The sequence below is a fragment of the Phaethon aethereus genome (genome assembly GCF_964289735.1).
Source record: "Phaethon aethereus genome assembly, chromosome: 1".
Lineage (NCBI taxonomy): Eukaryota > Metazoa > Chordata > Aves > Phaethontiformes > Phaethontidae > Phaethon > Phaethon aethereus.
Genome location: NC_138575.1, coordinates 41,210,218 through 41,237,428, shown reverse-complemented (window position 1 = coordinate 41,237,428; position 27,211 = coordinate 41,210,218). Strand labels below are relative to the sequence as shown.

Here is a 27,211-nt window from a genome sequence, read left to right as displayed (position 1 = left end):
TACTTCTACACAGCCCAGCATTGTGCGGTATAGGTGTACCTTCGTTACACATGAGGATCCTTTGCAGATGGAAGAATTTGATGCATAATGCTTTAGTGCTTAACAACCCCAAATTACAGTAGATTATTTTCTTCAACAAGTCTCTGATTCTCTATAGAAATCTTCTAATTATGGGTTTTCTTTTCAATTTCCATCTTCCTTGTGCTCTTAGATCCACTAAGCAGAGTGTATTTGAAACCAAAAAATCCATCTGACTCCTTGAGTACCTACATAAATGCTAACTACATTAGGGTAAGTAAATGTACACTCTTCATGTGCTTTTGCGACAATATTTGATTTTCCACGTAACTAGCTGATTTTGCCAAGGTGCCACTCATTTTATTCCTACCCATCTTCATTGATAATTCCTAATTTTTTGTCTACATTGGTGTGATAGAAACAGTTTCATGACCTGTTTTTAACAAATGGTTGCAGTAAGAAAACAATTTATCAACTAGTTTATAAAAAACATTAAGAAACACATGCACTACTATTTGTTTACTTCAGTATTTACCATTTAATATTGTCCTACTGCCTTATAGTAAGGAAAACAGGGTTACCTTTTAACAGAGATACTGGTATGTTGGTAAAGAGAAGATCAGAGTCAACTGCAATATAAGCTGTATGGTTGCTCAAAAGAAGTTCAGTGGTGATGGTTTTTTTTCATGCATAACTATATTAATATGGATAACTATATTAATTGATAGCCCTGAAATCATCAGTTAAGTAATTAAATACTGTAACAAGTTTGTGAAAAGGAGCATAAACAGATGTGTTAAATATACACGTGTGTACCAGCACACATACTCGTTCACATTTTATACCCTATATTGAATTGTTACATGATACAAAGACTTTACCAGCATGAACCCTGTTGGAAAGCATTATTTCCAAGTGTTAGCTGTGTTATAATCCTCGATCACACACACCACAGAGCCTTCTTGAACTCATGGCACAGTGTATGCTGAATAGACTACTAAGAAACTACCTCCGTCATGTTTCAGGAGTGTAGTCCTGAAACATGCAGTCCACTACCTGCAAAATTAAATGTTTTGTTAAGAATTATGTACCAGATCCTCAGCTGGAATAAATGTAATAGCATAACTAAAATTTGGCCCCAGCACTCTACAATGATGTTGCTGATATAAATAACAGGACATGAATATGCCCCATGCCCCTTACCCTGCCTCACTTCACATCCTGTACTTTCAGTGCTTTGTGTGAAAGACATCATCATGTAACTAAGCAGAGCAGTTCTCTTTGGAGAGCAACTCTTCCATCAGCCAGGCCACGTTTTGAGTCCTCTGAGGTCTCCCTTTTCCCCATGACACCATCCTTCAGGCCAACATATGGTGATTTCTGCTGCTGCTAACACCAGTTGAACTGTCAGCAACTGCAGAAAAAATACAACCCCACGATGAAATTAAATGTCACATCCATGTATGCAATATCAGTAGGCTTTCTGGGATCTTGACAGACCTGTCTCAGACAAATTATGTTCAGGCAGATTGGTGAGTAGAAAGAGGACTGTTTATACCAGCTGAAGGTCTATCCCACTGGTTCATGCAATGAATAACAGCTCTCAGGGAGAAAGGCATCCAAAAGGAAGACTCATGGCTAGAGGCTCCTGCACCACCTCCAGCCATTCTCCATTCACTCATCCCCTTCAGACATTGCCAGGCTCTCCTGATCTGCATTACTGTTGGGCACCCTGTCACTGCACAAACTCACAAGTTCTCCTTCTCACCCGAAAAATAAGAAGGCAATCTTTTGTTTTTCCCATTTCTTTTTGCCTTTCCCTTTCCTCTGCTTTCCCACTGTTTGCCTTTCTTTGACCTCCTATACACTTGTGCGTCTCGTGACTCTCTATGGTGATATGCTGTCCCTCCTATACAGTCTCAAAGGTGCTTCTCTCTTAGTAAAGATGCATAGCACAGTCTTTGACTCCACAAGCATTCCTGTATTTTAAATCTTTTCTCCTGTCATGAACCTTTGTAGAAACCAGTTTTATAGTTTTCATTTTTTTCTGTGGCTTGTTGACTGTAAACTCTCTTGTAAACACTGCAGCAATATAAATAGTGGATTAAAGTACCACTGGATGATGGAAAGCCCTAACAACTTGGAGAACAGAGTAAGCTAGAAGAAGCCAAGTAAGCAGGGAAATTTGAAAGGGATGGATGTATACTCAGGACCATTTCAGTCCATCAAGTCAGTAATTTCCGGAGGAAAAACTGTTCTACTGAAAAATTTCAGATCTGCTCTACTCTCAGTCATACCTGCTTTCAAATAACTTTTTTTTTTTAATTCAGATTCATTTTTTTGCTCTTCTAGAACATTCACCTGTAATTTTGGTCAATCGCATGAATTTAAAGTACATGTTTTTGTGTCTGTTTCTGAACCAGGGATATGGAGGTAAAGAGAAGGCTTTCATTGCAACTCAGGGACCCATGATTAATACCGTGAATGATTTCTGGCAGATGGTTTGGCAAGAAGACAGCCCTGTCATTGTTATGATCACAAAGCTGAAAGAAAAAAATGAGGTATGAAAACTAGCCAAACTGAGAAATTATTCCTATAGCTGCATACTGTAGAAAGAACGTTAGCAGATATGGTAGGAAGCTAGCAGATAACTGGCTCTCAAATACTCTGGTAATGGGCAATGTGAAAAGTAATGCTGGAGTAGCCAAATACACTAACTGCAATTGCGTATCAGTCATAAGAGATATATTTAAAAAAGACAAAAAGGAATTCCATTTTCTAGATCTGTGCTGTTGGTTTCATAATTTTTTAAGAAACATCTCATTTACCTGTTGGCCACCTCTGTACTTCTTGTTACTATCTGGTATATACAGAATGGATGGTTAGTGTTATGATCAGAGGTTTCCTGACATAGTTGAAGTTTGCACTTTTCTATAATGGCAGGTTTTGAATCCATTCCAGGTATTACAAATCTTCTGGACCATCTCAGAAACACAGTTTGGACTCTCAAATGCGAATATCATGGAGGGACTTAGCCAGAATGGAAATACATGGCTCTTTACCTTAGTACCAAGTAGAGATGACAATTGCGTTTTAATTGCTAACGGCTATCTAATCGTCTGCTATGCATTCTGTGGCTTTTGGATCGATTCCCAACTACATCTGTAGTAGCTTTATTTAGTATTCATGTAAATTGTTGCCAGGCTTTCCTTCATAGTGCCACAGTCCGTATTTGTGACTGCCAGTCTTCAGGAATGAAAATCACTCTCCCATGCAGAGGGCTAACACAAAGCTCTGTTCTGGAAGACTGAATGTAAAAGTGATTTACATGTCTGGTGGACAAGAGAGAGACAGACATAAAGGAGTTTGACTTTTTTCTTGAGTTCAAACTGCTAGACTTGGTTAGCAATTCCCAACGCCAGCTATGTGCCTCAACCAAGTCTCAGCACATTGCCAGGTAAGCACCTGGGCCATATTGGCCCTGCTCCACTCACACTCCTGCTCTTCAAACTCGGATGGATGTGATGATAGAGAAACAGTTTATTCAGGGAAAGTTCCCAGTCTGACTGATCAAGGGACCAAGATCCTGAGTGCATTCCCAGGGCACAAACTCACTGCTCATTTAAATGTGGGCTCAGTAGGCATGTTCTTCTTTTTCCTGCCCTTGACCACTGCTTGGCTCTTTGTCACCGTGAGTTTGGACTTCTAACATGAACTTAAAATCCGGAGGATTTTAAGAAAGCAGTATGTAAAATGTAGGTTGGTTCTGTAAAATATCCCAAGTCATATTTCCAAACCAGCTGCCATTTTGCACTAGACTGTTCAAACAAGTGTCCAGAAGCCTACATTAAAAAGATTACTCCTGAAAACGTGGAAAACTTACCCCAGCCTAACTGGCCAAAAGAATAAGTATTTCACTGAGGAAATGCTGACTGTTTAAACACTCACATCTGACACTGTGTGAGAAGAATGACTTGAAAGAAGTGCCCAGTGGTTTCCATTGTGTCAGGAAGCCCTGTGTTTACCTGAGTTACGCAGGCTCTAGGCACTGGTGTTTATCCGCATTGTTGTGGCCTGGCAGTGGTAATTTCCTCCTAATAGAAAGGGTGGGGAATCTCAAATCGTTCCCAGGCTATATAGAGAGACTGTGTTTGCACAAGTTGTCCTGCCCTGTCTAGAACTCTCCCACCATTAGCAGGTTCCTCCTGAAACCTTGCTTGCTATTGAAAAGAAAACAGCTTAGCTAGTGGCTATGCTCAGCATATTAACTTCATTCTTAAAGTATTTGCTTTCTGTAGAGAAGGCAAGAACAGATGTTATTTAGCATAATAGCATTTGATATTTTTTCTTCTCTGCGGTCTGCTTCATTTCCATCATTTCCATCATTTCCATCACCTTCATTGCAGAGGAAGGTACCTCTGCGGTATACACACATACAAATACCTTCATAGTCACATCCACCCCTGCACAAATAAACCCTCATACCCACCTCTCAGGTATAGGCCCCATTCCTCAGCTGGTATAACATCAGTCCATTTGATGGACTCCATTTGAGCTATAATGTACTATACAGTAATGTACAATGAGGGAGCTCTTAAATGAGAGACACATAAAAAACCTTAATCTCAACAATAAATTCATTTACTTAGCATAAGTAAAATTATTTGGGACATCAGTGTCCTAGTGCAATATCCTGATGTGATGAATTTTCAATAACAATGGGGATTGTGTGAAATTATGATAAACAAAGGTTTCTATAGAGTTACTTCCTTCCATGATATGAATGTTTAAGACTCGCTGTGGTAACAGTTTTTGTAAGACAGATGAAGATATAATACGGAAGTAGAGTGCTGAGCAAAATACTCATTTCAGCTGTATGAAGAAAATGCAGAGAATTAAATTATTGGTTTTTCTTTCTTTTTCATTTTGAAGTCTGATTAAAAAAAGGAGATTGATTTGTAAGCAACAATAACGCTGAAGAAACTATAAGTGCTGTGATTATGTCAAGCAGAATCTGTAAAACCTGTCCTCAAAACTACACAATGTCTGAACAGATTGGAAATCTACCCGTGCAAGGAGAGTCCACAGCAAACGAGCTTCTGCCTGAATAAATAACGAGCAACTTGGAATTCTAGGCTGTAATTTCAGGGTTAATATGAGTTAAGACACATTTCATCTAGTGATCTAGGTAGCCTCTCTGGTCATTGAAGAGCAGTAGTCACCTCCATCCCACTATAAGAGAATGAGATAAATCACCCACTGAAGGTGACCATCTCTAATTCTGTAGTAATATTTTAGGATACAATATTACAAAGCTTTATCCACAAGGCACACATAGACTTTAATATATTACTGACTTTAGTCAAGATAGCTAAGCAATGGAAATTAGACAAATATGTGGAGTGTAAGAATTTTATGGACTTCTACATAATTTTATAGAGAAGTTTATAGACTCCTATTGCATCAGTTGTTTTTTGTAGTTATGCTATGTACTCCATAGATAATACACATTTAGTTTGCCTTCAAAACTTACTAGCAACATTACCTGTTAACCAGGAAACATATTTTGGGAAGCATAAAGAAAGAATACTGTGCAGCATTCTGTAAGAAGAAAGCACTAGTACTGACAGATGCATTAAACAATGCATGTTTATTCAACTCAGATAATGTAAATCTTGTTGTCGGTAATTATCTAGGACAATCTTGTTAACTCACTGTTTAAAGCTCATATTATTTTTCATGTAACATTTTTTCCCTCAGTTGGTCTATAGGCACGCTTATCTACGCATAGCAAAGTAGATTCTGGAATTTGGAAATCCTACCTTTTGCAGAATTCACATAAGCCTCTTTTGAAGATTACTTTTTAGTTAAGTTGAGTATTGGCACCATAGATACGTCTTAGGTTTTTGAAAAATTTAAGAAGATTTGGTCCTAACTTTGAGGATTTAAATATATGAAGGTAAATCCTGCAAGCCCTCTTAAAGTATACCTCTCATGCTTGAGTTAGTAGTGACAGTAAATAGAGGGCAGGCGTAAAAAGGGATTCTGGAATTGAAGCTTTGTTGCAATTATTCATTACTGCTGTGTGTTGGCCTGGTTATTGGGACATTTAATGTGTAAATTTGTTGGCATAGCTGTATGGAAAAATAAAGAAGAAGTGGAGCTGAAGTAAAGCAACTTCACAAATATTTCAGAATTGATAAACTAATTTTGTTCAGCGTCCAAATCCAGGGAAAGTAAAGCAGGTAAGTAACACGTCAGCCGAGAGATCCGTGCTCCATTCAGCAGAACTGGGGGACCAGGCTGCAACAGAAGCACCTCTGGCTAGTTAAAAATCCTGTGCTCCTGAGCACGGACCGACCACAGCAAATAGCAGGTGCCAGCCCCAGTCCGAGGCAGGGCCAGATCCTACTCAGTTACGGAGACCCACCTGAGGAGAGGTCCCATGAAGCCTGGCACCCAGCGGGCGTGGGATGGGCTGTGCAAGGAGGCAGGACAGGGGATGGAGGGAGCCCAAGCCTGCAGCCCTCTCGCAGGGGGAAGGACAAAGGCTGAAATCAATTAAAGGTCATGCGAGATACTGTTTCTTGTATAAACTTCCTGTTCAGGGCAGGGTATGTTTGTTTGTTTGTTTTTTTGTTTTTAAAAAAAAAAGGGTCAGGCACCAGATCAGAACTAAATAATCATTTATTAGCAAAAAACTAACCAATGGAAATGAATCAGAGGCGACAATTTGAAAGATGGCAGGAAGATGAGATTTTCCACATAAAAGTAAGAAGATTCCAGGTTTTTGGCTGCTGTGCAAGTTGGGTAGGATTTCTCTTTTTTTTTTTTTTGAGCTTAAGTGTGTTTTAAAAACTCCTGCTCATAGCTGTTATATGTTTGCTGACTACATAGAGGATTCTATGTTCAATCCCAAGCTCACAAAATATGTGACCTATTTAGAGAAAGCTGTAATAGATGAACATGCTGAAAGGGAAACTATGCAGCCTGAAAGAACAGCAAGGAGCAGAATCAGGACCAGCACAAAGGGTGGGGGTGGAGGGCTACATGATGATAACAACAAGTGAATTCTTCCTTTTTTCTGTTATAGACTCTAGGCAATAAGCTTTTGCTAATTACAGACATGAGGCTAGAGAGCACCCTTCTTAACCACTGTGTTTGGCCTTTGAACAGGTTTAAAATATGCCTACTTGAGACCAGTGGAATTTTCTCTCAGGTTCAGGCAATAGCTTGAGGCTTTTACTCTTTTTTGCTGATGCTTCTGGGATTTTCTGGATTATTTTTTGTATGTCTGATTTGTGACAATTTCAAAAACATGTTAATTTTCCCAAATATCTGTCGTCTTAGAAGTGCCTGAACCAACTGATCCCAGCTCTATTTTCAAAGCTATTTGTTAAAGAAGTAACAAACGGTATTTTAAATGATGCACGGAGACTGTGTTAAAAATAAGCCATTGTATCTCACTAAATGTAGACAGACTGTTAAATGAAAGTTATTTTAATGAACAGCCCCATTTCATTGTCCACCCAGCGCAAGTTGCCAATTCCAGTTCTGGGAAAGAGTCAAGAAAAACACTCTTCTGGAGTGCCTGAAGGCTTTGTAGTGAGCGTCGCATGCTCGCATTTATCAAGAAGTCTCAGGGGTTGACTCAACTATTGTTGATTGTCAGGGTACAATTGTGTATTTAGACTTTTCTTTTTCCCATATTAGCACTGAAATCTACACTCCCAGGGAGGGGCATGAATTGCAGATCTGGCAGATGATAGTAGCTATATGTGTCACATGGGGGGGGACTGCAGAACTTGCGAACACTTTTTTTCATACAAATTTCTGCGTATTTTATTGCCATCCTTGATGTCTTCGGGGAGAGAGCAAATTTAGGATGTTCGAGTAATTCTGCAAAAGACAGGATTTGAATGAAACCAGTCAGATTGGCCAGCATTATTTCAGAAAATGTGGCTTTCACACACCTTACGCTATTAAGGTAATGAGCATCTATTTTTGGAAAAGTATTTATACAGCAGAGATGATTCGGTTCAATCAGCTACCGGCTTATCAAATAGAGTAGCAGGTTAAAGATCACATCTGGCGGTAAAGCCTTGCATTTCATTTTAGCAGGATTTACTGGGAGTTATGATTTATGGCAATTCATTATATTAAAGGGATTGTTTCATTTTGCTGTGTAATGCAAGCTACTGTCTAAATATATACCAGTGTCTTCAGCAAAAGTTTGTGAGGAAATACAAGGTCTTTCTGGGATTCCTATTATTGTAGAACTGTCTGTTCTCTCGGTTGTTTTTTTACCTGTGCATTGGATACTAAAACAAGTTTTTCTTTAGTTGTTGGGGTTGTTTTTGATTTAATGAGCAAGTCAGATTGGTCAGCATTATTTCAGAAAATGTGGCTTTCAAACACCTTACACTCCTAAGGTAATAAGCATCTTTTTTAAGAGAAGTATTTACACAACAGGGATGTTTGCTTTCAAGTAGACTACAGAGATACTTTAATGGAAATTAATATGAAGTTGCAGTTGACTTGAAGATAAGCAAACTATTGCAGAGGGAAAATAAAATGATTCATATTGTAAATACTATTTCTTCATCTCCTTTTCAGTAAATGCTTGTCAAATACATTGCTGAAATAGTGTAACACTACTGATTCATTCAGAATTCTGTATATAATTTTCTGTAGCTCTAGCAAGACTGATGAATTTTTTTAACATTCATTTCCAGTAAGTTTTATAGTAGACAACTCAGATTCTGCGAAATACTTCAATATGCACATTAAGTCCCATTGCATTCGGTAAGATCTAAGGGCACATTTACATGTTTTGTTGTGTCAGGGCTCAGGAAAGTAAAGAGGATAAAAAGTCTTGTAAGGAAAGGACAAATTTTGAATCTCTTGCTCAGAAGGAAATCCCATTTGGAAAGAGTAAACTTTATAAATTTAATTTTATGAATTAAAGAATGTTCTAGAAAAAAAAAATTAAATTTGAATGTGGAAAATAATTCCTTTAACTGAACTTCATTGAACTTTTAAGAATAAAAATAGCTGTTCAAAGTCTTCAGTGATAGAGATCCATATTTGAAAAACTCAGATCCTGAAAATCAGGCCTAAGTCATTCATTAATAACCCTGCAATATCTCATTTAGGAACCTGCAATATCTTATTTAGGAATGCCTCTGACATGAATAACATCTCAGTTGAATTCATCTGAACTTTCCAGACAAATATTAGATAATTACATATGAATATGGCTCCAGGATCCAGTTTGTTGACGACACTGATGCTTGTTTCCAGAAATGCGTGCTCTATTGGCCAGAAAAGAGAGGAATCTATGGGAAGGTTGAAGTCCTTGTTAACAGTGTGCAAGAATGTGAAAACTACACTGTCCGTCAGCTTACAATAAAGGTAACAATCTGCATCTAAGAAGCATTGTTCCTAATGCTTTATCATTTTAATGTTCAATGAAGTTAAACTGTTTTTTTTTAAAGGGCATAAATTTTTACAGGAGTAACTGAGCTCTGAAGCTCAAAGCTGCAAGGTATGATTGAGACCAAAGCGCTGGAACGCTTATCGTATTGCTGCTTTGTGTCACTCTGGCAATAAAAAAGGCTTCAAAAAGAGTGCAAGTTTCACTTTCTTGAATTACATTTGCTTTGAGGCCTTTTTAGCATTGCCAAGGCAATGTAAAAGGATTTTAGTTAATGAAAGAACTAGCTTAGTATCATTCTGAAAAAGATACGCGGCTCATGCTGTGTGCCGAGTGCATCTATAGCCCATTTGAGAAGCTAAAAATATAAGGAGTATATAAGGAAAGCTTCATGCTTTCATGGTTCTGACTAAACATTAACTATGCAAAATAAGGCAGATGCTCCTCTGCTAAGCTGCTCCCCACATTACACTCACACGCTATCAGATTGCATCATCTGCTGCTCCTGACAGAGCATTGCAATAAATAGTGCATCGGGAAAATTTGTTTGGTGTTTCATCCCAGGCAGTGGGAAGTGGGCAGAAGTCATATTGTCCAACACAAATTACTCTCACCCATATTTAGCCCCTTTGCTTGTTGAAGTAAGTGGTAGCAGCCTCTGTTGGAGAGGATAACTGGACAAACTGGGATGTTTGATTATTCTAGAAGGGCAGTTCTTCTGCACCTTTACTTAAACACTCTTGTCATTTTAGTATCAGACCCTTATGATAACGTAGAGATTCAGAAGCCCAGATCAAGATAACCTCTCCAGATCTTATTGCTGAACTAACACAGATCTCTGACAATTCCCAATGGACTACACAGTCAGCAAGTCAGTAGTCAGATGGACAGCACAGAACTTACATAGCTGGAAAACCAGCAAGTTTTCAGGTGCACAAACCCTTTTTACAACTGTGTCCCTGGAAGCACGCCTGTTCCCTGCAATTGCATCCTCTGAGTCTAATAAAAAAGAATTGTTAAATCACTCTTAACATTTTTATTGCCTTTTTACCATAACATTGAGAGAAATAAAAAGAATTGTTCACCACAAGCGTGCATATAAAATCTTCATGTTATTTTCAGCAAGGGAGTCAGTCCCGGAGTGTGAAACACTACTGGTACACATCCTGGCCGGACCACAAAACCCCCGACAGCGCTCAGCCTCTGCTGCAGCTCATGCTGGACGTGGAGGAGGACAGGGCAGAATCACCTGGTAGAGGACCTGTCATCGTGCACTGCAGGTAATTTGCAATCCTTCTCTTAAATATCTGCCCAAAGCAAGGACACAGTGAATCACACCAAACGGTCCTCCTCCTAAACAAAGAACGTATTTGGGGAAGAGTAAAATTCCCCAGATCCTCTTCATGCTAATTGACTTTTTCCATTCATATTTGAGGATTTAGGTCTTGGAGAGAATTCCCTTGTTGCTAGCAAATTGTTTCTGAACTGTTCTCCATTTCTGCTAATGAACTCTGGTTTTGAAAGACCAGCTGGAAAAGTTATTTTGCTTCTGTTTCTTATTCATTATTTGCGTTCTTTTTATTCTTGTTTCATAATTATATACCTAAGTCAGATGCAGTGCCTTGTGACTTGGTTGGCTAAAATGTTGTAAAGCAAGTCAATTTTGAACAGCAGGCATCAGGTACAAATTTGGAGACCAAAACACATCTGTATTAAAATTTGTGAATACTTTCACAATGGCAGTTGGTCTGATACTCAAGAGCAAAGTATTATTCAGCACTCAAGAGCGGTGTTATTCACACAAATTGTAATGAACCAGAATGTCCTTCTAATCATTCTAGTTAAATTCCATTATATTGCTGTGTGCTGATTCATTGCTCCATATTGCAGTTTAAGTAGTAGGAAGTAGTATTGGTTTTGTTATGTTGGTGGAAAGAAATAGATGAAGCAAAACGGAAAAAAAAATTAAAATCTGTGTTTCCTTACTTGCTTTGTCTCGTAACTGTGAAGATACATCTCTTACAGTTGGGATAGTACTTTTTTTTTCCTAGAAGTACATCAAAAACAGAACTTCTCGTCTTGAAACACTTCTTTTCAACTCCATATTTACAAGATTTAGAGAAATGGAAGACAGATTTGAACCACCCAACTTTCAAAACCAGAATGTGATGAGTAAGGAACTTTCCCAAATTTTATGCAGCTGTTTTTATCAGGAATTGTAGTTTCCCTAAACAATCCACAAATCTGTGCATGGCTATTGAGAGTCCCATTTTTCCAGTAAGGATCTTCAGTAATTAAGGTCTTCAGAATGGGGTGTCTTTCTGAGGTGACATGACAACAAGGTCTGTAATCATGAGCAGGAATTTATTCATGATTAAAGACTCAGATATCATCTCAGTTGTTATTAAAATTAATAGGCCTTCAGTGACAACTCAGCTATCTATACACTCCCTACACTATGGTCTACAAAGTGGGTAACTCATTCACACTCCATTTTCTAGTCATATAGTTTAATCTGAGTTGCAGCTGAGGTCACCCAGGTCTTATAGAGCCTGTGCACACTTTTAAACTTGGACCTCAGATACAACAGCAAAGTCCTCAGTTATTTCCAGAGGAACAGTACAGTGCACACTCAAACAATGTTCCTTAATCTGAAGCAGAAATACTTCAATAATTTCTTAATATGACATGAGTGGGAAAAAAAAGTAATTTTTTGTACGTGTCTTCTTGTAGCCTATCATCAGCATAAGGTGCTGTCTTGCACACATCAGTGATGAGCCCATTCAGGACTCGGGGTATAGGAAGGACTTTACTTCTTTTAGCGAAGTAATTCCTATTCTGCAAAAGTATAGGGAAAAGAGTAAAGTTTCCCTTTTGTCCTTAAAATCAGCAGATCTGATTACACGCATGCCAAGGACACAGATTTCCAGAGGAAGAAAGTTTTAAGTTCTTACCAATCTTTATACTGGCATTCACTGGAAAGGTATATGTTTCCTCTCTCATGTCACTCGTCAAAAGCATGTGGTAAATATGGAAAATATCTCCTTAATCTGTCCTTTGGACATGTAGTTAGTACATCAAAATAAGTTTGGGTTTAATGGCAACTAGGTGGTTTGGGATCAAATGCAAGTTTTAACTGAGAGATTTCAAATATAGAGGGAAAAGATTTTTCTCTTTAAATTGAATCAATAAGGAAGAACTAGAACACGGAATAATATTCTGCAAATGTAAAACTAATTTAGCCCCATTTAGTCAGCGAAACCAAGTTGACCAAGAATCTGGACCACAATGCTGTTTTCTACTTCCCAGAAGAACCAGTAATTTGGCATATTGGAGGACTTGTAAGAGTTTCTTAAAAGAGAATAAAGGATAAAATTTTCATGCTCAGAAACTTGACACTGTTATAGTTATTACTGGAATTTTTTCCTTTTCTTTCCTCATCAGCTAGTGCATGAATATGTTCTATAAAAAGCATACCGCCTGCATCTCTTAATCCCAAAATCATAACAGTCCAATATTCCATGCTCCCAATTAGCAGACCACAGTCGTTACAAATAAGCTACTACACATTGAACTCCTAGAAAAAAGGGGGAAACAGAAATATATATAACAGGAATATACATACACACCGTGTTTGGGTGCTTAAAAATACTTCCGAGTAAGGAGCTCTCCATATTGTCTGGATATACCAGGAAAGAAATGTCAGGCCAGAGAAGAACAATGCCATTTTTATCCTACCCTGCCTGAAATAAAGCTGTGTAATAGGATAGGACCAGCATGCCTGAGCTGAGGAAGAAAACCCTAGTCTTTGTTTAATACATATTAAGAACTTGTCCAAGAACACTTAATCCACCCAAAAAAAGGGAAAAAAGGAACTCTTCATTATAGGCAACTTCACTTACATCTGAATTGTTTAAACTTGTTAGCCCCACTTTCAAGGTTTTAAAAATATTCAAGGAGGAGATGGGGATATGCGTTAGCATACATGTTTTCTCCAAATCCCTCTTTATAAACTATGTCCTTTTCCTTTTGGATACATTTATCCCATAGATATTGATGTCCAAGGAGACAGGCTGTCAACTCAGGCTCTTCATCTCACTTGATCCTTTCTTACGCTGCCAGTTTTACATCTCATTATCCCCTCACGGCTGGCTTAGACATCCTCATATATTTAATATCGCTGAGTCCTCTTGGAAATTTTCTCTTCCAGATGAGAGGGCTCTTGATTCTCTAAAGCACTCCCATCTTTCATTCTGTGGTGAGTAGATTGTCATTTGTTTCGGCTGTAGCAAATGGACATACTTCTGGTAACACTTTGCACTCAGATATATCAAGCTTCCATCTGAGAGACTCAGCGTATTCTTCCTGGCATTAATTTAAATACCTCTTGCAGTCCTCTTATGAGGCAGGTAGCATTCACACCCATTGCAGAGATGAAGAAAGCAAAGCACCAAACGGTTAAGGATTTACTGTAAAGCCAGGCATATGGACCCCCTGACTCCATGTTTTAACTATTTTCCTCACATTTTCCTGCCATGCAGCATGACAGGGATCAGCTGCACGGAATTCCACATTACCTAAGCAAGACACAGAGTGGGGCAGAGATTCTCAAAAGTGATGGAGACCCAGGGAGTAAAAGTAATGCCAAAATGGCTGTTTCCAAGGAGGCATAAAGAAAACCTGGAGAGTTACAGCACCAAATCCTTCTCCCTCCTGCAGAATCACAGGAAAGGGGGTTAACTTCGACAGCATGGTTCTAGGTCCTTTTTACTTTCACAGTTAGTGGTATGGTTAGCAGAACCCCTGTACATTTTGAGGACTTCAAACATAAAGCCCCACTGACTTTTGCCTTTCGGTGAGCTTTTGCCCCAGCTCGGTGCGTATCTCCATCATTTGCTTGGACTGTACCAGAGAATATTTAGACTTTGTGGTGCTAATGGAGATTGTTTTTCTTACCACACACTTGTGTGCAAACTGGAAACGTGTAAGCCTCACAAATTACCCACAACAACTGGACCCTTTTCTAAGAAAGTGAGCTGAGAAGTTACCCTTGCTAGTTATGCGCCCAGGAACTGTGGGTTCTAGCAATTCCATGGTTTGTATTTTTAGTGTTTTCATATCTATTCAGTGTTTCCCACTTAACTCCTTTGATCTGTGAACTCCATTCCCCTATTAAATTCTGCCTTCTTTTCAGTGCTGGTATAGGAAGAACTGGATGTTTTATTGCCACCACCATTGGTTGTCAGCAGTTGAAGGAAGAGGGAGTAGTAGATGCATTGAGCATTGTCTGTCAGCTACGAGTGGATCGGTGAGTTCTAGAAGAACCATAAATCGGTCAATGATTCTGAAAATCAGTCAATTCTGAAATGATTCTGAAATCATTACTGAAATGACTCAGTAATGATCAGTAATGATTCAGTAATGATTCTGAAAAATTTTTCACAGTTGAATGTTGCTTTACATGAAGTGGCTGCCATCACTTTTGCTGACTGTTATGACAACCTTAGCTGAATATTCAAAGTAACATTTATATTTAGATCATGTGTAAGGAATATTGTTTTCTGGGTGAAACTGGGTGAGACTCCACTGAATGAAATGCCCCTGAGATGGCAACCCTGCGGTTGCTGGGCACTTGGCACTCCTCTTTTCCCCGCCTGGGGCTTTCTGCTGTCTGCGGCATCCCACTAGGACACAAGAGACACGGGCCAGTCTGGAGGCAAGGGATTGTCTTTGAGCCTGGATTGACAGGGAAATCCAGGCTCACTCACTGTGTAGCTGCTTTATGCAGTGGAGAGAGCCAAATCTGGTGCTGTTGCTATTCCCTCAGCTGTGCTGGGGGTCCTTTTGAATTGGGTTGGCAAATTTACCCAGCTTAAGAGAATAGCAAGGCATTTGTTGGAGAATTTTCTTAAGTCAGATCAATTCCCTGACTGAACTCACAGCTTGGGAGCAGGAACACTGTAAGCCAGCATTGTTGCAGAGTGCTTTGTTTTGTGAAACCATGGCCGAAGAGAGATTTGTGTTGGAAAGGAGGATGTGGGTATTGTGCACAATGGAAGCTGCTGGTTTGGTTGTACTTTTCTTTCTTATTCTGCTTGGGGAAACAGGATTTTGTATAAAGTAAATAAACAGGGTTGCACCAAGAATAGAGAAGTCTCATTCCTCTCCTGTTGTAGGTACCAGATCATATAATTTCCCTGCAAGTGTATTAACTGCTTCTGACATATATTTCTTTAAATGGAAACAACCCATAAGGGTGCAAATGCTGAAAAAGAGCTCAGGTCAAAGGGACAATACGGGATTTTTGTGTTCAGAAGAACTCATAAAGGTACTGGAAGCACGAATTGCAGAAGGACCATGTAGCTGACCGTTCTTATGGATCACATCCTCTGCCTTCCCCTCCCATGTGCCTTCATCATACTAGAGATTGTAATGTGATCCTTACAGGGCAACATGAGCCACTTGGAGTGTAAAACTCTCCAAGGGGAGTTCCTGACCTAAAAATCTCAGCAACAAAAAAGATGGAAGAGCTGAGGGAAAAATGCTTACTCTGTTTTAAATTATCAACTCCAAATTTCCAACACTCCGTTCTGATTATCTGTTCATCTTATTGAAAAAGGTTTGTAGCGCTCTCCCCCATTTTAGTGTTTCTATTATAAGATAACCTTTTTCTTATTCCTTTTACACTCCACTGTTGAGAAGTGGAAGCAAACTCTGGTCTCAGCTACATAATTTTTAATGTCATTATTTCAGCCATAGAAAAAATAATCCAAATTTTCAACATTATAACTGACAACACAATTTCATCAAGTGTATCTGACTAATGAACTTTCTTATATGTATTAGTAGCCTAGAATAATTTGGAAAGAGGATGAAAATCTGACCCAAATATAAACATTCATAGCAGCAATCTCAGAGACACAAAGCTTGCTATAAAAATTGTTAAGTCTTGTGATTTGCATGTTTCTGTATTTTTTTGAGTTTCAGATTATATAAATAGACTCCAGAGATCTTGTTTAAGGTGCCTCAGCTCTTCATATTCTCAGGCATTACCTGAGACAAAAAGTGTATCTGTGTTTTAATTTTTAAAGGCATCGCTCTGAGCAAAAATCAGTAACCAAAAACTCTTTTTCTTTCCTTTTTCCAATTTGCCATATTGCAGAATGGATCTCACACTTGGCAGTCAGTTTATAGCAAGGATTTCTAAGGCAGAGCTTAACATCCCCGAAGACGACAGTAGCCACTGCCAGCCCAAACACATTGCAGGTTCATAAAGTGGACAAGCATCATTATTACATGGACAAAGTTCCATGAGACCAGCTTCCCCTGATGACCCAGTCCTGACGTGGTGGTTATTGGCAGGTGGCTTGTGAGACAGGGTCATTACATGTGGCATGAAGCTGGCAACATGAACTTAACATCCCACTAGACATGGCAGTAAGAGCTGGCTCTGGCCATAGCTGTGTTGCACTTCAGTCACCAACATTGGCCAACATTAGCAATGGCGTACAACGAGGAGCAGAGCAGGAACAGAGATGAGGCTGTCTTCCTCATGATGCTGGCCAGCAGTTGAGCTCCAATTTATTCTTTGTACATCAGATTGCCCTCACAAAACAGAAAAAAAAGAGTTCATCAGAAAAGGATGGTTTTATCTGACCACCTAGGAGCCAGAAACCTGCCCAAGAGGTACACTGAATCACTTCATTGCTGATACCTCATCTCCACTAGGATCCCAGGCAGGCTTGCTCATGCTTAGAGATGCACCACCCAGATGGTATCCATTTGTGTGTGAACTTCTTGTCACATGGGTCCATGGCCAAAGTGAATCGAGCAATAGGAGAAAAGAAAAAAGCTGTGCTTGAGGGACTCACAGTGATGCTGTAGTGATTTACCAAGACATTCTCATTGCCCAGCACACTCAGTGAGAACCAAAAAAGCATCCAGACAAATTGCAGATGGTGGCAAAAAGTTATACTGAAAAATAGTTTGATTAACTGCCTGTGTAGACACTCGGGAAAAAGAGTTTAAAATAGAGGTCCAACCGGGAATGAGACAGGAGAGCACTGTTCCCAGGTAAGGTATGTCCAGATGCCACTTTCTTCTTGGCTGTTCAGTGTAAGTTAACAGGTGAACTGATCTGGCAGTAATCATCTGTGCTGAGCTAACATGAGGAAATGGACCATCCACTCAAAATCTTGACCCAGGGATGGAGATATAGCCATGCTCGGTGTGGATTCATAGAAAGACAGACCCACAGGTCTGCACAGCTTACTTTTTTTCCCAGTGCATTTTTTATGTTTTGCAACAGAAACAGGAAATGTTTGATGCGAGGCATCTTCGAGACTTACTGTGATATCGAGAAACTTTGCACATTCTTAACCTCAAAGGCACATTCTTGGAATGACGTCCAATAACTTTGCTCTTGGCTCCTCAGACAGGATGAAAAGAGTTTCCAGTGTGCGTCAATTCATTGTTTAAGTGTTTTGACTAATTGCTTCAGGTTAAAAAAAAACCCCAAACCCTGCATCACATTCATTCTGGAGCAGACTGCATCCAGCTGTACTAGCAGCAAGCCAGAGGGCAGGATAAAGGGCCCTTCCCTCCCCCATGGCTGCCCAGGCAGAGATGGTCACAGTCCCCAAGCCCTCAGGTTCCCAGGGGCTTTTTCTTCCAAGCACCACCCCGGAGCCCCAAAGCAGCACAGAGCCCAGCAGCTCGCAGAGGAGCTGGCAGTGTCAGCTGGCAGAGGACGAAGGCTGCAACCCCAGAGGTGCCATAGCTGTGGGTACATCCCTTCTGGGAACTAGGGATGCAGGAGAGGAAACCTCCCTCCTCGAGCAGATTTCCTCCTGAAACACTTTTCCATGCAGCCTTTTGCACAAACTTTAGGTCACAGATAATTCCTTGCTATTAAATGTGAGCTTTGCACAAGAACAAAGGGGAGAAGGACTTGGGGATTAGTGGTAGATGAAAAATAGGACATGAGCCAGCAATGGGCACTCACAGCCTAGAAGGCCAACCATATCCTGAACTATGGCAAAAGAAACATGGTCGAGGGAGGTGATTCTGCCCCTCTGCTCCGCTCTCGTGAGACCCCACCTGGAGTCCTGCGTCCAGCTCTGGAGCCCTCAGCACAGAAAGGACATGGACCTGTTGGAGCGGGTCCAGAGGAGGGCCACAAAAATGGTCAGAGGGATGGAACACCTCTCCTGTGAGGACAGGCTGAGAGAGTTGGGGTTGTTCAGGCTGGAGAAGAGAAGACTCCAGGGAGACCGTATTGAAGCCTTTCAATATATAAAAGGGACTTGTAAGAAAGATGGAGAAAGCCTTTTTACCAGAGCCTTTAGTGACAGGACAAGTGGTAATGGTTTTAAGCTAAAAGAGGGTAGATTTAAATTAGACATAAGGAAGAAATTTTTTACCAGGAGGGTGGTGAGACACTGGAACAGGTTGTCAAAAGAAGTTGTGGATGGTCCATCCCTGGAAACATTCAAAGTCAGGTTGGATGTGGCTCTGAGCAGCCTGATCTAGTGAAAGATGTCCCTGCTCATTGCAGGGGGTTTGGACTAGATGACCCTTAAAGGCCCCTTCCACCCCAAACCATTCTGTGATGCTATGGTTCTATGGATCCCGTGTATAATAGCACTGACAAGGCCAAGTTGTCTGAACCTCTGTATAACTCAGGTGCCCCTAAGCTGACAGGGACATGCACTCGTTTGCCCATACAAGGCGCAGAAGCATCATAACATCTCGGTTATGCTTGCTAGCACAGGGAAATGCGGTAGGGCTGGGCTCAGCCCCCACCAGGCTTATACAAGCCTTCTTGGGGATTTTGTATGTTACTTCAGCACTGAAGAGGAAGGAGCAAGGATCATCCCCACGAAACAGCCTAACGCAGCCAAATTTGTTTTAACCCGCCCCCCTTGCCAAGTCCTTCTCCCTGGATATGTTCCCTTCCTTCACCCCTTCCACGCAGCAGATCTAACGTGGGAAATGCACTCCCTTAGAGCACATCTTGGGGGAACATCGATGGGGAGACGGGGAGGGAAGCTGGCTGGGAAGGGGTTGCGTGGGCAGGGCAGGACGCAGCAGTGAGGAGGAAGGAAGGAGGCTAAGCAGCACAGAGGAGCAGAGCAAAGCCCTCCCGTCACTTTTAGACTCTCGCTGGATCTCCAGGCAGGGGAAAGGCACAGAGGAGAGCAGGCGAAGGCAGCAGGCAGCCAAGAGTTATGAATTTGTGTATGTCTTTGTTGGCAAAGCTAAGAGGCTGCTGCATTTTGCACCGGATAGGACCATTTAAGGGCCTGTGATTTAATTCCTAACATATCATAATAGACGTGCAGCTCACTAAAAGGTGTTTTAGAGTTGCCTGAGCTTACTGGAGGAGCAGAGACAGCTGGCTGCTTCCTTAAAGAAGTAGGTATCATTTTAATTACGTTTTTCCTGCCACGGCCGTTTAATCATCCAGTAGCACCGAGGAAAATAAAAGGACCTTATGGTTGTAGATAACATTCTCCAATACTAAAGGGCAATACTTGTTGAGGCAGTTTTACCATTTTTCAGATAGCTTTATATATCAGTAGACCCTGTTGTTGTTAGGGTGTCTGAAGGGATCACATGGGGGGTTGTCAGAACTTCTCCTGTAAGATGCCTGGCTTCAACATTGCTCTGGATCCAAATGCCTCACGAATTTGATTGTTTCAGTGAAGATCTAGCTGAAGTCAAATACAACACACATCTTCCTTCCCACTATGGCCATTTACTCTTTCATCCCCACAAAGGGATTGAATCAGCAGCATCCCTCAGCTGCTCCTGTTGGCACATCAGGGTACACTGAGGATGAACTGGGGGCTTGGTTCTAGAAGCAGAGTAGGTAGCTTTGAATATGCTGGCAGATGAGGTAATACAAGTGGAATTAAATAAACTTGAAGCTTCACTCCATGAGAAGTGAAACCTGGAAGATCTTAGTACTGTCAGAAAGGGCTCAGTTTAATTTCAGAGCAGAATGGTACCACTCACTAAATACCACACCTACCTCCTGAAGGACATCACCCCCTTCCTACCACACTGCAGTTGGCACTGGAGATCATAGAATCATAGAATCTTTGGGTTGGATGTGGGACTTGATCCTCATGCTTAGACCTGAAAAAGGGATTGTTATCAGATGAATGTATTAAATGTAGGCATCTAACCCAGGCTGGCTGTAACTAGTCCTTTTTACGGTCAAGTTAAACTCTTCTGTATTGTTGGTGCTGAAATGAGTCACTGCTGTAAAATTTCTTAGGTGGCTGCTGTTCAGACAGGATGCGTTGTAGGCGTTAGAAAGAGGACAGGAAGAGCTGTTCTCTGCACAGGCGATCTGAGGGTCACCAAAGGTTACATATTTAGTAAAGGACAAAAATGGAAGGCCAGATTCTGAATACTCCCTTGCTCCATCAATGGTAACGCTGAGTCCGTGTACCTGGCTTCCTTGCCCAAGTGACTGAGCAAAATTCTCTACGAGCGTGTTGAATTTGAAATGTAGGTTTCAACAATGTAGATGCCAGATGTTTTCCTCTCTAGCTCTTACTTTGACAGAATTGGGAATGGTGGTTCCTGCTGGGCATGTGCTGGATGGCGTAAGTTATGAAGAAAGTACTTCTGCTCAGACAGATCTCCCACTTACTCAAGCAAACTCTAAGTCAAAAATTGAGAAAAGGGCTTGTATTATCTGGTGATCATGGGGTTGGCAGAGGCTGGAGGTTGTTGCATTCTTAAGAAATAAGATTTCATTCCAATGTGTTTCCTTTTCAGGGGTGGAATGGTTCAGACCAGCGAACAGTATGAATTTGTGCACCATGCACTGAGTCTGTATGAAAGCAGACTTTCTGCAGAAGCTGTCCAGTGAAGCCAAGGAGGTTAAAACCGAATGTCAGTCTCTTGAGGTAATTTCTTTCATTACCTACCAGCAGCTTCTTCAAGGAGTTTACTGCAGTGGGAAGAGCAGCTTTGAGGCCAACTTCTGAAAGGATTGTGGACGGTTTGGCAAGCAGATAGAGATTGCTGGACCCTTACTGTGTATGAATGTATTGTGAGCTCCCCAAAAATGATTTATAAAGAAGGTACCGTACTGAAACTACACACGGATTTCACATATATATCTAAAGGTGGGTTTAATTCTGTAATACTGATATCTACCATATGGAATGTATGTATGTGCTACTGCTGCAGTCAGATGGACATTGGAACTTCCACAGAAGAAATGTTTATCAAGTGTATAAATGCTTTAACCTTTGCAAACTGTCTTGTGAATGGACTGTCAACTGTACTGTAAAGTGCTATTACTGATTATGTGGTGAGCTTGTTTCTTGGCCACATAATATTCTTGCTGCTAAAATTGCAAGTGTTCAATTATGGGTTAAAAAAAAGAAGATGAGATAATAAAAAAATTAAAAGTCTTGGTTTTGAAAATATTCAAAACAAGTTAATATTTTATATGGAAATATATGTTCTTCATACTATTAACTATTAAATGTGTATTTACTGTAGGTCTTACAGAGCAGTTGCAGAGCACAATGTCTGTTATTCAGTGTGTATGTGTTTACCCTATACTGTTGACTGTCTTAGAATATGCTTCTGCTACAGACCCGAATCCGGTGTATTTGTAAATTGTGTAAGTCATTTTACTTTTAAAAGAAACTTTGTAGCATATATTACATGGTAAGGATTTTAAATATTTGTCTGTCTTTTATTAATACAGGATTTTTTGCTTATGTTGTTTATCTGCTCTCTCTCTTTTGGTAAGAGACAGATGCCTTTAGTGATATGAACTGTTCCACGACAGGTTATACAAGAAAGAAAATGCTGCTATGACTGTTTCCTTTACCATTCAGTAAGAGTTTGTTTTTAAGAGAAATGCAAAGTTGGCATTATGACTTACAGCACTGGGAGGTCTGTTTACAGGGTATAATGAGTTTTTAATGCAGTGATGTTGACTTTGCTTCATACTGCTAATAAATTACACTTGATATAAAATATTTACTGAAGTCTCTATTCTTGCCTAGAGTAGTTAATGCACCACACGCTCTTGTACCCCCATAAACAGGGACAGTCCAGTACAATTTGGTTAGCTTCCACCATGGCTTCAGGCCACTGGAGAGACAATCCAGAGGACAGGGGCAATCTCCCACTGACATGGAACAAGGGGGTGGATCACCTGATGGGAAGGCAAAACCAGCATCACTTGATCCCTCGGGAGCAGTTTGTGTAAGGCCCAGTGGAGACTTCTGAGCTTTGCCTCCTCCTCTGCCCCTTCTCCTCCCTCTCTCCTCTTGGCTTTTAGAACTTGTGGAGTTAGATGTATCAATATCGAGATTTTGCTTGATTACATGTAGTTACAAAAAAGTGTTTGTTCCCTGGATAATGCAGTATATACTTACTCAGCACCATCCACATCACCTGCAGACTTGTAATATTTCACAGGCAACAAATTACACAAAAGGATAATCCCTTTTCTTTATACAGCATCATCTCTTTTAGTTTCCTGGGTGTTTGAAAACCTCTCTCTCTTTTGCCTGCGTTTTTCCAAAATAAAGCAACTAGTAAACTCTGAAGAATCATATGAAAGGACAAAGTGGTGTAAAACTCCCCAAAACAATTGAATAGAAGGAAGTGCTCGTCACTGACTTTTTCCCCCTGTGAAGGCACATTTCCTTCCTAGCCTTCGCTTCACTTATCTGAGGTGGGTTTTTTTAAGAGAAGCATGGGGAGTTGCTAGAGGGAAAATGGATTCTTTATTTCACGTCCTGGTTTCTACCTGTCTTGCCTTGACATTCTCAGGTAAGTGTCTCTCCCCGCTTCCCCTCCGCCGTATAGCTCTTTCTGCTGCCGAGCAGAGCCCTCCGGGGCAGCAGGCGACTTACAAAAACCGAGTCACTTCTTTGCTTGGGTTCATACAAGAGGAATGGGGGGCAGGGCCAATGTAGCCTGTTCTGTTTAGATTTCTTTCCAAAGGAAAATAAACTGTCTCCTTCTATGCTGGAGATACCTCTTCTTTTTTTTAAGAAGATCTCCTGCTAGACAATCCAGGAGCTGAGCTTTGGGACAAGCTGTTCGAAGGGGAGATTCCTATTTTTTATTCCTGCTTTGTTAAACCTCCAGAGCCAGGAGCTTTCTGTGATGCTTAATTAGAAAATACCCAGGTCTGTAAAAACAGGGGATGACGAACCTCAACCAAGGGAAATAAATACATATGTTGGGTTTAGCACTTTGTAACAAATGAGGCTGGAAATTTTTGAGTAACTGAGATTATAAAAAGAGAAAAACCTAAACAAGATCTGGCAGGGAGGCTGCATTTGAAATAACCGGTTCCGTGCTCTGTAACAAGTATGGATTTTGCGTTGGTAGCTTTAGGGTTTTTTGAGGAATGTGTTATAGTTCTCTTTATTTGAGCGTTTGGTGTTGATCTTTAAGTGTGGTGGCACAAAATGCTAATCTAACGTGAATTAGGATGGTCACAAAACTAACAGCTACAGACGTTGGAGTAAATCCAGTAAAATAGATGTACTTCCTATCAGTAAAGAGCCTCCATTCCTGTAACGGCACAGGCACTGAGAGGCACACAGATTTGGGAATGTCCTCTTATATATTTTCTTCAGAAACATGATGAGTTTTACTAAAACAATTTCCAGGCAGTAAATTATATTGTCAAAAGACTGTGTCGTAAAACGGAAAAAAGACTGAGAGTTTCTGTAGATCTCTGTATGCTGTCAAGCAGGGGAAGTGGGGTATTTAGAATTGGCATTTAAAGCTAATAGTTCTTGGATTTCTTTTATATCCAGTTTATTTTTTTTTTTCATTTTTATATACAGTGAAGTTCAAGGTGACCTTTGCCACAATAGTTTGCTTTTCTCACTCTTTACATTACCAGCACTTGCATCATGTGAGTTGTACATTTGGGGTTTTTTTTAATAGGTTCAACACATGGAAAGTTTATGAAAAGTTCAACATATAGAAAGTGGGAAAAGAGATTTATTTTCTGATGTCCTTTAAATCATCAAGAATTGGCTTTTTGTTAAATGTGTAATCTATTGTATTTTTCTGGAATTTTCCTCTTCCAGAAGGGTTTCTCATCATCCATGTCCAGAAACAGCAATGTCTTTCAGAAAAGAGAGGAGTCATTATGGAAAAGTGCAATATGACCAACCTCAACCAGCAGTGGCAGTGGACGGCAGATGACAGGCTCCTCCACGTGAAATCTGCCCAGTGCCTGAGCATCTCCACACGCTCTGCCCTGTCATCTCGGAGCATCATCGTTGATTGTCCCCAGGCAGTCAGGTGGACTTGCCATGAGGAGGATGGGCTCCTGAAGGTGGCCAACAGCTCTCTCTTTCTCACAAAGCAAGGTCAGAAGGTAATGGCCAAGCAGAGTAAGAAATACCTTCATACATGGATGCAGCTAGAAGCCAGCGAGACGGGAAAACCTGTTTATGTAAATCTGTGCTCAAAGCAAGGTGAGCTACTCTTTCACGGAAGTATCCGAGAAGTTTTGGTGACAAAAATGTCTCTTTATCTCAAATGTTAAAAATTATGATATTTTATTCATACAGAAAAACGTTTTTCATAGTTGAAAAGAGTTTAGAGAACCATAAAAAGAACAGCTGAAATGAGTGCTGTCTTTCTCACAACTGGTGAAGGTTTTAAGGCATTTTATATTTGCGGGATGTCTCTCCTTTTTGCTACTTCCAATCTTTGGATGAAAGTGCTTATGTGTAAGCTCAGCTCACTATTCTTGTGTCATTTCCTTTTTCACTTCTAAACAGAATTGTGGATACTAATTCCTAGCACATTTTTAAAAATATGGATGTATAAAAGTCCTTCTCTTCCCCATTCATTTTATCATACAAATCCATATCTGTCCAATATCAGATCATACCCAAATCCATATCAATCTGTCCAGAGCAAGAAGACATCTGAAAATCAAACGCACACACAATTGTTTCTCTGATTAACCCAATGCATGATTAGACATACACAGCTTACACGTTCACTTGTTTACACAGTGTCACTTTGCCCTCAGATGTGATATATATGAGAACACTCAAAATCCCCAAAATAATGAACTTAATCAAAAATCTCAGGAATCCTTGTGATAGCACTTTGAGATGCATGGGTCTGTGAACATATTTACAGATGTGTTGATACACCTATGTGGTTTATGTTTCCATATCCATAGCAAAAGGGAAGATAGAACGGTTTGAATACTGTTTAATAACACTTTCCTTGATGTCCTGTAAATCCTCCCTGACAATCCTGTTGACATTCTTCTGGCGCACTATTGAGCAGTTCTTCCTGGCAAACGAGAACAACCTGCAGAGTTAAGCTTTTTATTGGGTAACACACAATTTATTCTTTTCCTTACAGGATTAAAAAAGCATAGTTTATGCTTTGCATACAGCCAAGTTTTCAGCATGTTTAAAACAAATCCTTGTTCTTTCTAACCTTTCTAACTTCCCACTCGTTGTAAGGCAGGGTACCATTTTTCCCAGCAAATTTGCACTTGCAGACCTCTACTCACAGCAGCAGGACTACTCAAATGAGTGGAGTTCTGAAAGCACAGCTTGCAGAATCAGGGAATGGAAAACTGGTCAAGACGCCACTCCAGCCCTCCAATATATATTTTAGAGATTGAAAAGACAAAATCAGTTAAGTCTTGTGTATAGGGTGAGTATGGCTTGCTTATTCGAATACACCATGAAAAGTTAAGATGGGTACACAGGCAGTGTTCTGTTCTTTAGACAGCTGGATGAAGCGTGGCCTAACAGAGTTAAAGTAACCTTACTTTACTTAATCCTTTTCTTAATCATCCTCAGAGGAGAAGCAATTTAAGACCAATGAGTTCTGAGTAAGACAATTGTCATGGGGTATTGAAGTACCTTCTCACCTATTTGCTGTGCTCAGACCTTTAATGAATTTACCTTCATTTTCCTGAAATTCTCTCCACAGACAGGCCTGTAGATATACTTTAAGAGTCTCATTGTGTCAGTTATCTCCTTTTTGACAGTTCTGGGAAGCTCTGTTGAGAAATAAACAGTACACTATGATCCTCAATACCTAACTAAGAATTCCAGGTACATAAGGAACTCATAAAGAGTTGAAGTAGTGCAAAGAGATTAATTTTTTCAAATGACAATTATAGTAATAATAAGTAGTACAAGAACAAAATCTAATGCCCACAGTGCTGGTCTTGACATTCATATGCATGTCAAAATTTTCAACGTTGAATGCGTAAAATTAGTCTTCCAAGAACATCTGTCTACTTTCAGTGAAAGCAGCAGTGGATCAGCCTAAAATAACATATTCAGTCTATATTTAGCTAAGATAGTAAAAGCTGAGAAAAGTCTTTGGAGCTGAAATGGCTGTAAGTTTTTCTACTCCTGACTAACACCATATTTTGATATAATTTACCCTTTGTTTTCATAGTACTCATAAAAATAGTTACATTTTGGCAAAGGAGTACCTCACTGAATTGCATCCCAAACATCTTATCAGCCCAGATATAGTACAAGCTCCAAACCCAACAACTGCAACCACCTTTTATTCTAGATCTAACTCAAATGCCAAGCATAATTTTTCTGAGCCTGGGGAAAGTCTGAGCTTGGATTTGGATTTCAAATCAGCCATCTGAGATGTGCCCGGATATACATTTTTTGCTATAATCCTGACCTAAATGACTCTCTGTGGAAATAAGGATCAGTTTAAATATGTATCCCATGTCTG

At 40.2% G+C, this 27,211-nt stretch overlaps 2 protein-coding genes across 3 annotated transcripts in view; both read left to right on the top strand.

Annotated features, from left to right (window-relative positions):
* Positions 1-21,341, top strand: part of PTPRR (protein tyrosine phosphatase receptor type R) — a gene marked incomplete at both ends in the record, with an annotated part of 165,324 nt that extends 143,983 nt beyond the window's left edge. Inside the window, 6 exon segments of the mRNA XM_081998868.1 lie at positions 212-291; positions 2,442-2,579; positions 9,322-9,432; positions 10,577-10,734; positions 14,649-14,762; positions 21,248-21,341. Coding sequence (XP_081854994.1) covers positions 212-291; positions 2,442-2,579; positions 9,322-9,432; positions 10,577-10,734; positions 14,649-14,762; positions 21,248-21,341 — 695 coding nt within the window.
* Positions 21,342-22,979: 1,638 nt separating this feature from the next.
* PTPRB (protein tyrosine phosphatase receptor type B) overlaps positions 22,980-27,211 on the top strand; it is a gene marked incomplete at its 3' end in the record, with an annotated part of 61,964 nt that continues 57,732 nt past the window's right edge. For both annotated transcript variants that reach the window (XM_081997257.1, XM_081997256.1), the window contains exons 1-2: positions 22,980-23,272; positions 24,553-24,945. In XM_081997257.1, the coding sequence (XP_081853383.1) occupies positions 23,218-23,272; positions 24,553-24,945 (448 nt within the window). In that variant the 5' untranslated portion in view covers positions 22,980-23,217. The remainder of the gene's footprint in view (positions 23,273-24,552; positions 24,946-27,211) is intronic.